At 35.3% G+C, this 17934-nt stretch overlaps 1 protein-coding gene across 1 annotated transcript; it reads left to right on the forward strand.

Annotated features, from left to right (window-relative positions):
- Positions 1-5756: 5756 nt before the first annotated feature.
- LOC123527687 (uncharacterized) lies at positions 5757-14918 on the forward strand. Its single transcript, XM_045307303.2, has 2 exons — positions 5757-7283; positions 13636-14918. Exons 1-2 carry the CDS (start codon positions 6131-6133, stop codon positions 13827-13829), a joined length of 1347 nt encoding a protein of 448 aa, XP_045163238.2. The 5' UTR covers positions 5757-6130; the 3' UTR covers positions 13830-14918.
- Positions 14919-17934: the final 3016 nt, after the last annotated feature.

Raw genomic sequence — 17934 nt, forward strand, 5'->3', positions numbered from 1 at the left:
AAATGGTTCAGTTTGGTCCTTTAAAAGGGTGGTCAGAGCTTAAAATAGAAAAAAAGATCCTTTAATAGGCTTCTTCTGATAAACTGTTAGATGGATCTTCACTAAACTTGGTCCAAGGACAACTGGAATTTGAAATGCATAGTTATGGCTTAATCAGCAGAATATTCATTATATTTTTGAAATGTATTTACACTTTAAAGATCTTATTCATAATACTGGAAATAAAAATATGTTAAACCTATAAACATTTATCCACCGTTATTTTGCATAAATAATAAATAATATATTTTTATACATGATATATGTTTTGGAATATTTTATGAGATTGTATTTCAATGATGTAGGATACCGGTATATTATTTTGTATAGAATATATATTTTTGGTGCTTTTGTTTACAATTGTGTGCAATTGTTAGATGTATATGCCATGTCAATAAAAGAATATAGTAAAAGTAGAAACGTTTGTTTTAGATGTTAAACTAGAATGTATCTGTAGGACACAGGGTGTGCCCCCACTGGTACATATGTCACAAATAAGGGGCAATAGTTTAAATGTTTGCAGTCTTAAGGGGGGATAGTCTCAACAAACATTTTCTAAAAATGATTCATTATTCTAGGCCATATACTTTTTGAGCTATAAGCATCAAAAACAAAAAACCTACTATTTTGGCTATTTCAAGGGCAATAAATCTGTAATAAGCAATAAGATTCTCAAGAAGAATGCCAAATGTGCAAGGCCAAATCATGATAAAGACTCATTGCAAGGTTTCATGAATTTATATCGAATACTTTTTGAGCTAGGCGCGTCACGAACTTCGGACGCGCGGACAAAACCAAATCTACAGTATATGCCCGAACCACGCTTGGGGGGTGGGGGGCACAAAAAGATATAAAAAAATTATTTCACAGTCTATTCATGAACTACATTAGGTATAAAATATTACTACAGACTTGATGTCACTTTCTTGTCCAGCAGGAGCAATGCTTTACTTAGTCTAAATGCACCTAATCTAACCACTTCTTTGTTAGGAAAACTCACATCCTGTATTAGCCGATTTGCACTATCCTAGGCATGAGTTCTTTATATGTTAGCAACATAATGAAATCAAAGCCTTGAAATGTCTGATGGTTGCGGGGTTTTGGGTAGATTTATTTTCGGTTTAAATGCCAGTCTATGAATATACATGAATGAGAAACAAATGCAAATTTAATGTGCCTCATATCTAGGATGAACTCTGCCTGACCAAGCTTGTGATGTAACCATGGGCTGGAATACCTTATCATTGATAGATCTTGTAATCTAAAAGGTCAGTGTGAGTGGATACAGGTTGAATAAGAACTGCTTGTTCATTGATAATTCATCCGCATTGTTCATGAATGGGACTATTTTGTGTAGCACATGAACATCCTTTGGATGTGATTCGGAATAAAATAAAGATGCTATGATTATCAGAAATACACTAACTTTTGGTAGCGGGATAAACCCGCAACTAAAAGACCAGTTTGTTTGTTCATGTATGCAAGTATAGTTGAGTAAATGGAAGAAACACTGACTGATATTGAAACATTTAGTGAATTTAGCCATTACACATGCGTCTGCATTCTGGTACTTAAAAGTCCAGTTAATTTTGTACATCTGTGTGAAATCATAGCAAAGATACTTTAACGTATTCCACTGTCGTGTAAAATTTGAATGAAAAAATATCCCTTATATGATAATCAGATGTTGCCTTAAATTACTTTTATTTCCTCTACAGATACACAGTAACTGTAATATGTTAATAAGTTTGTGATTATGGATAAAACCAGATATTATCTTTAAATCTCTTTCATTTATAAAAAAAAACTTTAATTCTTATCAGTAAAATTTTCAAAAAATGAACAGAGATAGAACGCTTCTCCTGATATGCATAGTTTCAGTGTCAAAAATATTCAAATTCATATATTAGCATCAACTTCTTGCAAAATGTTCAAATACTAGTGAGGTATGTTAGAATATAATATGTTGCAAATGATACAAACTACTTGGATATTAAATATGTTGCTTTTATGCTTACAAAGATATTTTAAATGTTTGGTAAGGATCAAACAAGAAAGAAAATCAGTTGCATTTTTTATCTTCCCAAAAGGTACAGGAAATGACCCTTTCTTATTTAAATTCAATTATTTTGGAATGTCTTGCCCTTCATTGTCGTATTCATTTTTCATATCAGTCGTAATAGCTTGTGTTCAACAAAAAAGAAATTAAAGAAAACCCCTGTTGCTAAGTAAAGGAGACGCTAATCTTTTAATGCAGGTTTGTTGTGACAGGATTGGCTGACGAGGAGAACCATGCCTCTATAGTAGGTATGTTTTTATGCCCCGGCATCTACTGATGCGGGAGGCATATAGTGATTTACCTGTCCGTTCGTCCGTCCGTCCGTACGAGGTAAACCAAATGGGACCGTTTCGTCTAGCATCTATACCCCTTACTAGAATGACTTGATACTAATGCAGATGTAATCTGTGACCATTCCTCATCTTCACAAAACACCTGACCTCAGTTTGAACTTGAACTTGACCTCGTTTTGGACTTCGGTTGCTTTGTATCGACAAGGATGCCACCAGGGGCATCAAGCGTTTATTGAACGCAGCTTCTTGTTTTTTTTATTGAAACTTAGATGGAACAAATTCAGTTTAAGCATTAGACCTCATTCATAGCTTTGGCTCTAACCCGATCAAAGATGGAAGAAAAATCACCGCCTCGATAGCCTAGTGGTAAAGCGCCCGCTTCGAGTGCGGGAGGTCGCTGGTTCGATTTCCAGCCGCGTCATACCAAAGACGTGAAAAATTATACCAGTAGCTCCTTTGCTTGGCGCTCAGCATTAAAAGAGAAACTGGCCTCTTCTCTCATACCCTCGTGGCGATGGATTCCATCAGGAATGAGGTGTCGAGTGTGATTAATATAAGTTGTAGAACTGCCTTCACAATCGACCTAAAATAGATTATGTATAACCTAAGAATATTTTAGGTTGAACACAAATATATTGGGCTACCCTTTATTACAATCATACAGAATCTATTTTCTTGATGACAGAGACATGTATTCACACAAAGAATTATACCTCTGCTACAGAAACAGAAACACTGGTGTCGGCTTTTATGTAAGAAAATTCTGCTTTCTTAACTACAACCGCCTCAAGCCCTATTCGCTTCTTCCATTGTCACTTTCATTCTTACTGATTCCTATGTCATCATTTTTTATCTATTATGTGATAAGAGCATGCAGATTCCGGTAGAATGCTACAAGTACGTAACCGGTAATGTACTAGTCCAATGGAGACTGGCCATCAATACTAAATAGTCACTTGAAAGCAGTCCTCACGTAAAAAAATATTTTAAACTCGTGCAGTTTAGAAATAAATGAAAACGTTTCAGCATCCAACTCGGCTGAGATTGAAATTGTTTTTTGAACATAAGGCTTGGTCAGTAGTTCGCTAAAACACCCCAAAAATTACTTGTTAAAATCCTATCTTAGTATATTTTTGCATGTTCTATGAATATACAAATAAACTGAGATTGATCAAATGCTACAGTGTATCATTGTCTTCAACTACCTAACTTTATGTACTTTTTCTACCATACTTGAAACTATGTGGGCAAATAAACCAGCAAGATGCAACGATGCAATATTTTTTTATGATCTGACATATTTTTTATGTTATAACTTATTCATTTAATTTAACTAGAGGCTGTAATGTTAACAACATTTTGAAACTGAATCTTATAATAATTATTAATTTCACGTACAGCCCTTAGTTTTAATCGCGTCTTATTCGTCCACACTTTGGCATTGTTATACCAAATTTATCGTTTTGCTACAGTATGTTTAATTAAATTGGCCGTGTTGAAGCATTTAAATCCTAGTTCACAGTAAATTGTGAATGACGATGAATCAATTATTTACAATAAATATATTATTAATAAGTCGCCTTTGAATATATTAATTGATTTGTGCCTTAACTTCTCTCATCAGTCGCTGCCGTGTCATAAATCCGCGAACATAGGTCGGCATCCACAATGAATTTAGTACACCCAACGGCGACCTGCAGACAATGTTACCGTCGTCATTGCTCTCACACTACAATCAGGGGCGTATAGAGAGTGTTATTTACTGGTGCTCTCTCAGACAGCTCTGTGGTGTCTGCTTCTCCAGCATTCCGGTACGTGTACGTGGTGTGAAGGCATTTACCAGCGTTTCCATGGAATAGTCTCGAAACGGAAGGACTATGTCGCAGAATAAATTGTGGTTGAATTTTCGACAACCACTACGAAGCGGTATAAAAATGGATAAGCAACCTCTAGGTTCTGCATAAAAAGCTTTCACGCAACACTATTGCATTTCATACCGCACATGTTAAACTTGTATATCTGTAGTAATACAACAAATCTACTCCTTGTAAATTTTAGATATGTAGGTTTGAACCACCGAGTACGCATAGTAAGCTTTAACAGTCGGTATGAACGTTTTCAATTACTAAAAGAATCTTAATGATTGGTTGAAGGTGCGGGTGGAAGTGTCTGGCTCGAAGGTATATACCTGTTCTGGCGGTAACGAGACTCTGCATACTTCCATCCGCACCTTTTCAACTACGATATATTCTTTTACTTTCATGCCGTATTCTTTAGCAGAAATGAAGTGAAACGAATGCGTGTTCTATTATAGTAGCGTATGAAGTTACGCATTCATTCATAAAATTGCAGCGCATGAGTCATGTTACACGCTGAGGCGTGAGACGAGGGCAAAAACTTGGAAAAATCCTGACTGGCATGCAAGAAACGACGTTATTTTGTCTGAATTTAAATAGCGGTACAGAACAGACCAATCGCAACAGTTTTAACGGTTTTATGTCATGTCATTTAATATTAAAACATAATACATATATTAAATTGAGGAAATTGTAGTTATTTACATATATGACACATTTAGAACTGAATTAACATTGTTACAAGAGTGAATTTATTATGTCCATTCTAAAATAACAGCTAAATGACAAATCCTAGTATTATGCCTTATATATCTTATACCTTATATACATGTTTACAATTTATAAGTGCATTCCTGGCGTGAAGAGAGTCCAAATGAAACAGCAATTAGATCATTTCATGACCGCGTTGACAAATGAACTATGCTCCAACATTCGGAAAACCATTTAGGGTGTGACATTGTCCGAACAGACCGAAAGTATCACTACACCCCTGCATTGTTTCGTACTTCGGGTGAATGAAGTTAAAAAGGCCCGCCATTTCAGGGGAAAATGGATTACTTATGGAATAATTCTTGAATTTATAACATGTGTATTTGTTAAATGATATAGATAGAAATGGAATAAATTAGTAGTTTTGTTCAGTCGCATATTGCTTGTGAAGAAGAAAACGCTTGTAAGTTTAAGATAAACTAGGCGACACTACTACCTCGGTTAAACGGATATGTTCAGTACGTACAAGAATAAAGACAACAAAAAAACAACAACAACATACACTAAGAAAATGATTGAATTTCTTTCATGCTTTTAATCATCGATAAAGTAGGACAATCTAGATGTGTGCACAAAAGCACCAGTTTTCGTTACGTTACGTGTTTGTGGTTTACAATACACATTTTGAAAAGAAGTAGGTAATTGATCGTATATAACGTTAAGAAGACGTATTAACGTATAATGACGTTAACGTGCTGTTTATATAAACTGATCAGTCAAAGTAATTGCTTATAGCAAGATAACATGCTTCAGTTTACGATTCATTAACAGCGGTGAGTAACGCCTATCAATTTAACATTAACCACGCATATAAACGTAACGTCGCGACCAAGCATTGACCTCGATATGGACTTCAGATAACGTAAATATATGATTTAGCAACTTTTTAGTGCATTTATCAAATCACGGAAGTTTATAAATTTGTAACATTTTGTTCTATAATGTGTAGGGTCATAAAATATACGACAGATGTGTGCTCTGGTTGGTTTTAGGTACATTCATACGCGAGTTGACAGGAAATCTGACAGCAGCTGATTTCGCATTGAGTGGAATTAATAATGTATCTGCTGAATGGAATTTAATGTAAACAATTTAGAAATAAAATAAAAAATATGGAATTATTTTACATTACGGCAGCTGTGGGTGTGTTACTGCAGATATCCTTTGTGTACGGACTTCATTCCAGTGCATCCGCTGCAACTGATCGGACATATCATAGTCAAACAAATCTAGGGGGTCGGACAATGGCTAGGTTTCGTTCAAGAATTAGGTCACCCACCCAAACAGCTAACAGAGGAATTCCGCGGCGTGGGAGGCCGCGTTTTATACAGAGGCACGCGTTTCAACAACCACCTGCATTCAGGAGGAATTACCAAACATTACAGAATCGTAATGTAATACAACCGGCTTTGTCCCAACCGATAGCCCGTCCTCTGGTTTATCGTCCCCCAGTTAATTTCCATCGAAGACCGGGTACGTTAAGACGCTTTGATATGAGAAAATCCCCTTTGGTAACGCATGCGCACGAACACAGTCACCCTTTACACGTCGTACAGCGACCAAGCATGGCATCAGGTAGATCGATAGGAGATGGGCTGCAGCAGACCGAGAAAAACACCTTGCTAATATTACTGGAAGAACGTCGACCCGTAATTCGTGACGAAAACGATCTGCTTTTAATTAGACAGCACCTTATTGGAATAGATATGCTAGGATCTAATGATAGTTTGGACAACGATCAGATACTGGACAAGCAGGTTGAGTACATAGAAAACATACCAGATATAGATATTCAGCGTGAAGTGTTGAAGATTTTCGTGAAGGATATTGTAGAAAAAAGCGGCTTTCTTAGTGAGAATGCATCCACTGTGCAGGATATTTTCTCGCTGAAAGCTCTTGTAGATAAAATAAGTTCTATAACAGATAAGTTCACTAAACTTTCTCAAAATTTGGTCACCGAGCCCTTGGATGTATTAAGAGATATTCAGGTAATAGACAGTGGGTTAAGCAAACCACCAACCACGACAAATCACCCGATAACAAGCTCGGACGATGGTCTAAGACAAAGGATAATTAATGCGTTATCAATTTACGATAGAAATGAGCATGTTCCGCATGCACATGCTAATTCGATAAACCGAGGATTGGAGACATTTCAAAGCCGCCAAAGACCAGATTTTCACCCAAGTGCAGGGATGTCAATATTTGGTGATGTAAATACAGAAACAACAACGTTACAGTCTCAGACAACAGAAATAAAGAGAGGTAAGAATTTAATGAGAAGATGGGGGAGAGTGTGGTGTTCGCATTTAGGGATCAGACCGTAAATTATATTTGGCGATTTATTGCTCCGTACCTTTGGCCTGTTCAGCATAATTTCTGAAGTCCTGTGTTTGTTCATAAATTAGTAGCGGGCTTTTTTGCACATAAACAGATGGTGAGAGCCGCCGAAGTTTTTAAAGAAGTCCATACAATGAAGCAAACGACTGCAAAATTTTATTACATACTACTAGTTTATGCTTCAATTTATATGCCACAGGATTTTCTCTCGCTCAGTTTTCACTGTACGAAAATATATTTTATAAACTTGCGTCATGGCATTTTCGTGATGATCAGACAGAACTGTCTAAGCATATGGAATACATAAGCCACGAGGCAGTTGCTAAACGTTTGAGCTTATGATATGTCATTTGGTATTTTCTGACATAATACACATAGTGGCGTACTATTGTTTTTTCGGCGACGCCGTCTAAATTCGTTTTCGTTACCTATGCCACGTGACTCCAGTTTACAAATCAAACTACTTGATAACGCATTATAGATAATTTATCAAAATGGAAGATTTATGCAACACTCTGCCTGATTGGACGAGAGTGTCAATTTCTTTTACTCTGTTGATTGTGCTACGCTGAGTTAAATGTAGACAAAGCGTTTTATCCTATACGACGCTGTTCACAGTTTTAAAGCTAACTTTGGCTCAGTATATTTAGCAAGAATATTGATATATCTCAAAATGATAAGTAAGTTTAATAAATATGATAAAAACCTGTTCAAATACCAACATATATCAAATTAAAGAAAGAGCTGAATACGGTCTGCGTATCACATGAATAAGGGTGTGATAAGAGTCTTTTATGTAGAGAAGTGCTTTTTAAAAGATATTCCTTGTTACAATTGTCGTCTGTATATGAAAAGGTTTCTTGCTTTTGTGACTTATTCAGATTGCATATTAAAATGAGTACTTGTTTGCTTTGATATATTTGTTATAAATTATTTAACTGATTTATTATATATGAATATTTTTCTTTAGTATGGTATGCAAATATTGAACTAAGTTGAAATCTGTTTTATTATATATATGCTATATAATGACTGAATCTCATTACACTGAAATGAAAGTACGCTGCATACAGTTTATCTATGTGATATGACTACGGTCAAACTTTGCGTATGAAACAGAAAAATTGAAGTAATTACAATTGTATGTTTTGCTTGACCTTCACTTTTTTATAGGTGTGACGTCATTGTCCAAAGATTCATGAATAGCGAATATTCATTTGTTAAAGCGGGATCAGTTGGCCTATTTTAGAAATAAATAAAAATAATAAATAAAAAAATCCTTTAATTGATTTTTTCTCATGTATTCTAATCAAACTTGATTTGTAGCATATTTATTAGGCCCGCAGCCAACTTGGTTCAGCTAGGACATTTAACCCCTTTTAGGGGCTGCTAGAGCTAAAACTAGAAATGCCTTGATACAGCGTCTCATGAACAGCTTGGTGGATCTTTGTCATACTTGGTCTGGAGCATCATTACAAGGTCCTCTTCCAAATTTATTTATGTAGGAACTTGGGCACTATTAGGGACCACTATAGCTAAAAGTAGATATGCCTTTCTTCGCATTAACCACTAAAATGTAATGGATTTCTATCAAACTTGATGTGTAACAATATCGTAAGGTCTCCTGCTATTTTGTTACAAATGGGGATAGGGACCAATTTAGCTAAAAATACACTGAACACGTTTAATGACCTCTTCTCATGAACCGCTTCATGAATCTTCACCAAACAACTGCTGTAATTATTCGTCTAAGGATAAACGAAACAAAATTGCAACCCTACGAAACCTTTGCGAAAAATTAAAAGAGAACCATTTAAATTGTTAAAATGTGGTGTTTAGTTTTGCAATTTGAAAAATGTTAGATGAAAGATAAATGTTAGATGAAAAATTCATAAACTTCTTTCCTTATTACAATTCGTCGACCATCATTTTTAAAGATATTTCTTGTTTAGACATAGTGTCATATTATTGGTGATTTTAGACATAGTGTCATACTATTGGCGATTTTAGACATAGTGTCATACTATTAGCGATTTTAGACATAGTGTCATACTATTGGCGATTTTAGACATACTGTTATATTATAGGCGATTTTAGACATAGTGTCATACTACTGGTGATTTTAGACATAGTGTCAAACTATTGGTGATTTTAGACATACCTAGCCGCTAAAGGCTTGAGCTTATGATATTTGTCATTTTGTATTTTCTGACATAAACGTATAGTCTCATACTATTGGTGATTTTAGACATACTTTACTGACGTAATAATTGGTTTACTGATATGTTTTCATACAAAGAAATATTTACGGGAAAGGCAAAACGGAATTCTATATGTAATTGATGTGGCAAGCCTGGGCCATTGTCATAATGCAAGATAATATATAATTTCAGCTTTTGAACAGTTTTAGGATGTTCTTTGTAGACACATCGGGAATTATTTATGATTTTCAGACATAATTCGTGGACAGCTAATGGATATGATCTGTGAATTATGTAGGATCAGAAAAAAGCGAAAATGTGTCAGAAGATATTGTTCAAACGTTTCGCATAGATGGTAAACATCATACGTAAATAAGATGAGCCGTGCCATGAGAAAACCAACATAGTGGCTTTGCGACCAGCATAGATCCAGACCAGCCTGCGCATCCGCGCAGTCTGGTCAGGTTCCATGCTGTTTGCTAACGGTTTCTCTTATTATAGTAGGCTTTAAAAGCGAACAGCATGGATCCTGACCAGACTGCGCGGATGCACAGGCTGGTCTGGATCCGTGCTGGTCGCAGATCCACTATATTGGTTTTCTCATGGTGCGGCTCAGAGGGTGTTGTGATTTACTCCGATGTTGTATTTTCATCTTAATCTTCTCCTTGTTTTTCATTAATTGTTGTTTTGTTTGATGTAGCGTTGTGTAACTCACAGCCGTGATTGACAGTGATTGATACGATGATTGTTAAATATATTATTTATTTTCTTGATAAAGTTTCGCTGCTGTTTCTTTATGTTGTAAATCGTATGAAGTATGTACATGTTGTACTCTCTTCTGCATTTGCTTTGCATACACACTAAACAAGAACGAGCTCGAATCGAAGCCGCTTTTTTGTTTTTTGTTTTTGAATCGACTAAGGGTTTCCACATACACGCTAAAATTTGGTAGAATGTGTCGTTGAAATTTCCTTAAATGTGGGTTATGATACGTTATTGTTGATGTATAATCACACAGCCGTTGGAGAATGAAATAAAAGAGAGTTGACTTTCGAGAATTAGAAAGTGTTGATCTTGGACTATTTTATTTTGCGTATTTTCACATTAATGTCCAAAGAAAGATCGACAAATATAAGGGTAAACATTACCTTTTTCACATTTTTGGACGCAATTTTTGGTAACCCAAAATAGGAAGTCAATTCGTGTATGTACTCTTTTCTATTTCATCGGCGTATATGTGAAAATGTAATGCATTTCAGTTTTAGCTTATGTGTGAAAAGGCTCTTGCACACATTCTGTCTCAAGGCCGCCACGTAATATATAACTTTTTCCTGAAATTTTAAATGAAAAATGTATCGTAGAGCACGACTAAAATAGTGACACGATAAAAACTTATTTTAAGCCTATTCATGATACGAAAACAAAGTATAGAAACACGTGGCACGAGCTGAAAACAAATATTTATCATTTACACAACATGAATAATTGCCCGTATAATGTGACGTATAATTTATGTAAGAATTTCAGTACAGTGCACTTAGACTGAAGTAACTCGCTATTATTCCGATAGAATTTCGTACTTTATTAAATTCTAAGAGGTCTTTATAGAACGCGTTGCTTTAAAACATGGATGTTCCGCTGTGCAAGTTTTAAAAAGACTGCATTGTGTAATGACATTTGTATAGAGTACAAGTTGATTGCTGCCATTTCGTTCAAACCGACAAACTAGCGCACTAATTCAACAAATACAGTACTTTCATATTGGCGCAAGTTTATGGGCGCACTAGTTTGTCGTTTGTGCGTACTGGCGCTGTTCAGACTCATTGTCGCATTGGCGCACTAGTTGTTGGCGATCTTAAAATGCACCAGCACACCACGTGGCTGAAACGACAGAATCCAGCAACCATATGCATTAACTTAAGTTTAATGACAAGGCGGCTTGGCTGATACGGGACTCGAACACAAGCTTAATAAAATGATCATTAACGATTTTCAGATGTTCCTTTGTAGCTAAGGGTATAATGTTTCTTATCATTAAATTGTCCGAGGCTATTCAAAATGCTAATTCTGCCCCTATGAAAAGAACTTGGATCAGGCCTAGTAGCTTTGAAATGAACGCTGACTCGGATAGCAAAAACAATTCCATAATGATAATAGTGTTAATTTCAAGTTTGGCGCGTCCGTTTAATGTACAAATTTATTTGTGCAACCGAACCAGGATAGCAAAATATTTATCTAAACTTCCTTCGAAGTTCAATATCTTATTTTTGTTAAAAAGTTATGCAAAATTTATGCTCTGAAACTTTGCACATTTGTTTATCATCTTTAGGGGACAATGTAGGTCAAGAACCATAACTCTAACCTGCATTTTGTCAGAATTATGGCCCGTTTTGTACATAGAAAATTTGAGTTTATTTTTTTTGTTTAGGTCCTCCTTTTCGCCAAAACTATAAGAGCTTCAGCTTTGAAACTTTGCACATTTGTTTATCATCATTAGGGAATAATGTAGGTCAAGAGCCATAACTCTAACCTGCATTTTGTCAGAAATATGGCCCTTTTTTACCTAGAAAATCTAAACTATAACTCTTTTCTTACATATTGTCCAGCACCTGCAGACGAGCGATGGCACCCGTAGGCGGTGCTCTTGTTTATTTCAATGTACGACTCATTTCAATGAAACCCTGTTAAACGTACACAAATATTATAGATCAATACAACGGAATTGTCTTCAGTTTCAAAAGACATACATTTTGTATATTTGTTTTTTTCATATTAGCCCGAACAGCGATGTTTTTTTCTGATAAAATAGTTCATTACATTAGGTTAAACATGAATAATATACATAATGGGACTATATTCATGCTAATTAGGTATTGTTGTATTAATTTGTCACGACCTGAATTTTAAGTTTCGGTAAATGTGTCAAGGGCTAGAAAACATGTTATTTTATTAATAAAATTTGCATAAAGATGACACATGTGAACTACGTTACACCGATACCTGACTTGAAGTAGGCCCACTGTATCAGAAAATAAAATGATCTCTGTTCTTCTCTCTTTAACATGAATGCACTGCCATCAGACCGGAATGAAAATACCATGAAAACAAATAGTATGTACATGTCGTACCCTTCACCTGGGATATTATCTATTATTTTTTAATGTTTGTGTATCATGTATTATAAACTTTTTATATTAGAAATCTAACTAGTCTAGTGAAAGAAATCCTGCTTCCCTATTGTTTATGTACTATCTGTCTCTCTGTCTGTCCGTGAATGACTTTGGGCATATGCACTTCAAATGTATACATTATGATGATTTAGCTTTTTAGGAGTGCCATAGTTATCGAGAGAGATTAACTGTGTTAATTTATAAAGCTATTTGATCTTGCACTGATTGTCTTTCTGTCTTTCTCACTGCGGCGAAATATGAATCAGCCCTGAGACAATAATGAAAATTGTTTTGGCTTTACCACATTTGCTTGATACGTTAAAAATTTAACATGTTAAAAGCTAATTTGCGTACATAATTATGTAACCGCAACATAAATATTCAATTAATTCAAACTGAAGGTGCTTAGTGGTTACAGTTACATACAACTAGCTTTAATTGTCTTCACTGTGTGTTAATGTGATGCATGCAAATCACGTACGTTTCGTGCAAAGAAATGAGGATAAGAGTTGACAAATGGCTTCCACACCAGTGAGCATTCAGAAACTTGTTCACTTGTTGCAGTTAACGCCGTTTTAGCAAAAGGGAAAGTCAAATTTATTTACCTTATAAATCTATGAATGCAGCAAGACTTCTCGGGGGTGGGGGGAGGGGGGGGGGGGGTACAATAATTTGCCAAAATACAAACAAATACGCATACAAAAACAATGCATTCCACATTCCGCATAATGTTTGGAAAAAAACAAACAAAAAAAATACAAAAATGTTCAGTCATAGTAAACCCCATGTTAGCACGTTACACCGATTTGCGGCCGTAACGCGGACTGATGGTAAAAACTTCACTGCGCATGCCAAGTGTACTTAGTCTTAACGTTCTTAATTAAACGTATTTGATTATATTTGCAGATTCTGTAGTGACGGAACCACTTGGCGGAAACAACGCATACTGGACACATCTGCGAGCAGGTCTTGTTGATATGCTGTGTAATTTATGTCAACGACAACAGCTCGATTCGTGCATCGTACGTTACTGTACCAACGATATGATTCGGACGGAAACTGAAACCCCAGCACCATCTATCTCAATCGAAGCAGCATAGTATACCAGCGTCATCTGTTTCAATCGAAGCAACAGTTGTACAGACTTGGTGTATACTTCAGTGTAATATACATAGAGTCAAACATAAACGTTGCTGAAATGCCTGTTACAATTTGCGCATTGCCAAAAGTCAATTTAACCATCGGCTCCTCTATTTCAAAAGGTAGATAAAAGCCCCAGATCTTTTCGTACATTTTCAATACAGTGTTCCGCATACATACTTGTGGAAGCAAATCACCTTTGGTTTTTTTTAAAAAAAAAAAGAAAAAAAAAACCTTGCCGTTTAAAGACGGTATGACATTGTAGAGTTTTTGTAACAAAACTCATTTTCGTGTTGGTGTGTACCATACTAAAGACAGCTAGATAGCAATTATTGTCGGCCAATTTGTGTACAACAATGACTGGGAGCAACACATAAACTGTTTACTAATGGAATCTGACATCTGTGTTGGTCAGTAATTAATGATACATGTAATTTGTCGACGATACTGTATGAAAAGGCTTTGTCACCGTGAGTTTTTAAAGTGGCAAATGATTAAGGAGAAAACGGACAGCGTCACAAAGAAAAATAAACGTTTACAAATATATCTATTTATTTATTTTACTTTTTTGTACTATTGTTCGTTAACTCGTGTTTAGAGACACAAACTCATTGTATGCTAAACTTGCCATTTGGAGAAAAACATGATCTGTGAACAGTTAAACCTACATGTGATAGAGTTTACTTGTGAACGATCAAACAATAGAGATCACATGTGAACATTCAAACCTGTGACCAATCATATATGTAAGTGATACAGATAACTTGTGAATCAACCCTGGAATGGAGATCTCCTTTGAACAATCATGCCTGTAATAGAGAAAAACTTGAAACTGAGTCACCTGTGAAACATTCAAACCTGTAATAAAGATCACCTGTGATACTAAAGTACTTTAGTTTCATCTACGTGCGGCTCAAACAACCGACCATTTTGTGCCATCTCAAACATGCTGTTATGCATGGATCAGTTACTTTTAATGTCTATTAACTGGACATAACTTTATTCAAAAATATATTTTTGTCTCAGATGCACTAGTTTCTGATGTCCTATTGCACGTTTTTTTTTTCCAAAGTTTATGTAACAATATGTGCTATATAACAATGACAGAGCAAAAAAAGTATTACAAAGTGTAAATTTCAGGCTTAAATCGTTGACAAATAAGGGCCCTCGGGGACTTGTGTTGAAACAGATGTTACAATATCATTAAAACTATTTACGTATTTTTGTTGATTCATTGCAATGTACAAATACACATTATTAGTTCGCTTTTTATACACAGGTATATACTATAGATATAATTACTAGTGCGTTTGAGGGTAGTTCTGCATGTTCCGATCAAAATTCAACAATGCAGAATTTGATTAAACCCCGATTTTTTTAAAACTTTAGAATATATTTAGAAAATGTGGCAAATAAAAAAAACATAGGTTCGTGTGCTTAATTTATCGCAATTTTCATAGCATTTTCGCACACAGTTTTTTTTTACAATCTAGATTAAAATTATCATATCTTAACTAACGTTGCACTTGAAATAAATTAAATCACGGATTGCTATCAATTCATAAAAAAAATATTTATGTACGCCGAATACGTTATTCGGATAAAGGACGTTACGCCATTACTTTCGGTTTATCAAGCGTGCAGACCTATATCTCAGTAGAAGACAATTCCAAAAGGACAATACTTTTCTGCTTCAGACTACACATTTCTTATCACAGAAGCAGACTAGGAGATGCAGATGCATGTGTGACATTCAATTATAAATTGCCGTTTTCTTGCGACGTTATAGAAAATGGCAATTTTAATCGAATTTCAGGAGAATGGGGGAGGGCGTAGACCACTTACAGTCTAAACCTAAAAAATACAGATGTTTTGCCATATACTTGTATTAAGAAATGTTCGCCCTTTTTTACAAATCTGATATAGTACGTGTGTTTAGTCAGATTATGAAGTGATATTGTTTATTTTCAAGTTTTAAGCTGACCTATACTCACTTCAGTGAATTTTACTGTAGTTAGAAAATGTGTAATTAAGGCAGCTTACCCGTAATTACAATCGGATAGTTCCGTTCGAAAGTTCCGTTTTTTTTCTTACTGTTTTCGGCAGCATTCGGACATAACATAAACTTAAATTTACGTAAAAAGCGAAGAATGCCGAAATCGAACGGAAAATGGCGATTGTCATTAGGCCTACGGGTCCACAATATTCAAATGCAAAAGATCATCAATATGTTACATCAGTTACGACTGAAATACTATATATGTATTACTTTTCATGTTTCAACACATTGGTGTACTTTTCAGTTGATGAACGAACTTTACGTTCGCTCAGTTTTGTTAGGTAATGTTAATATCAAGCTGGTCTTGGTAAATAATTGTATTTAATCTTTTATATCCAGAATGCACATAGGGCGTCTTATGATTTTATACTTTTGACTTGAAGAGACTCTAGTTCAAACGAATAAAATTATCTTTACTAAATGTCTTGGTCTTGTTTTGTTTTTGTCACTGGACACGGATATGAGGCTTCATGAGCAAGAATTGGGTAAAATGGTGCATCCATGGTAAAGTTGTTGAGACCGCTGATAATTTATCACTCATGACACTTGCCGCTGCTGATTCGAGACTCACTCTATGCAAGTACTAGTCTGCTAGCTGAATCAGTATCTTTATTACATACCTATAAACAAGAGCACCGCCTTGCGGGTGCTGACGCTCATCTGATTTTTTTTGTGTAATAGAAATATTGTCCTACCCATGATTTTCTAAGTCTAAAAAGGGCCATCATTCTTGCAAAAAGCAGGACAGAGTTATGTTTCTTGATGTAGAGTGTCCACTTATGATGGTGAAAAACTGTTGCAAGTTTTAAAGCAATAGCTTTGATAGTTTATGAGAAAAGTTGACTTAAACATAATACTCAACCAAGAAAATGATTTTCTAAGTCCAAAAGGGGCAATAATTATTGCAAAAAGCAGGATGGAGTTATGTTGCTTGCTGTACAGGGTCAGCTTATGATGGTGAACAAGTGTTGCAAGTTTCAAAGCAATAGCTTTGATAGTTTAAGAGAAAAACTTGACCTAAACATAAAACTTAACCAAGAAATCTGATATTTTCTAAGTCCAAAAGGGGCCATAAATCTTGCAAAAAGCAGGACAGAGTTATGTTTCTTGCTATACAGGGTCAACTTATGATGATGAACAAGTGTTGCAAGTTTTAAAGCAATAGCTTTGATAGTTTAGGATAAAAGCTGACCTAAACATAAAACTTAACCAAGAAAACTGATTTATTAAGTCCAAAAGGGGCCATAAATCTTGCAAAAAGCAAGATGGAGTTATGTTTCTTGATGTACAGGGTCTGCTTATGATGGTGAAAAAGTATTCCAAGTTTCAAAGCAATAGCTTTGATAGTTTAGGAGAAAAGTTGACCTAAACATAAAACTTAACCAAGAAATCTGATATTTTCTAAGTACAAAAGGGGCCATAAATCTTGCAAAAAGCAAGATGGAGTTATGTTTCTTGCTATACAGGGTCAGCTTATGATGGTGAACAAGTATTCCAAGTTTCAAAGCAATAGCTTTGATAGTTTAGGAGAAAAGCTGACCTAAACATAAAACTTAACCAGGCAACGTCGACGCAGACGCCGACGCCGACGCCGACACCGACGCCGACGCCGACAACCGCTCAAGTGATGACAATAACTCATCATTTTTTTTCAAAAAATCAGATGAGCTAAAAAACTGAAAATTCAAAATATAGTTTGTATTTTTCAAACAAATACAAACTGACGGAACAAAAGTCTGTATTACGAATCTCTATCATGCACGTCTCCAGTCATTATTCAGTAATACCTAATTATCTATGAAAAGTTCAAACAAAAAATCTAAAAATAAAAATAATAAATGGAAGTCAAGATTCTCCGTCATGATCCTTCTTACCTAAAATTGTAAAACACTGGAAATGACATTCTTTTCTAATTCATTTTTTTTCTTATCAAACTTTCCAGCCAATAAATTGCATATGTAAACGAAGCACAGGAATACAATGTCCGTAAATAAAGTAGGACGTCA

The sequence above is a fragment of the Mercenaria mercenaria genome, chromosome 14 (assembly GCF_021730395.1).
Source record: "Mercenaria mercenaria strain notata chromosome 14, MADL_Memer_1, whole genome shotgun sequence".
Taxonomy (NCBI): domain Eukaryota; kingdom Metazoa; phylum Mollusca; class Bivalvia; order Venerida; family Veneridae; genus Mercenaria; species Mercenaria mercenaria.

Coding starts and splice junctions, on each gene's coding strand:
- LOC123527687 (XM_045307303.2), top strand. CDS start 6,131: ATGGAATTATTTTACATTACGGCAGCTGTGGGTGTGTTACTGCAGATA. Junction 7,284..13,635: donor GACAACAGAAATAAAGAGAG/GTAAGAATTTAA, acceptor TTATATTTGCAG/ATTCTGTAGTGACGGAACCA.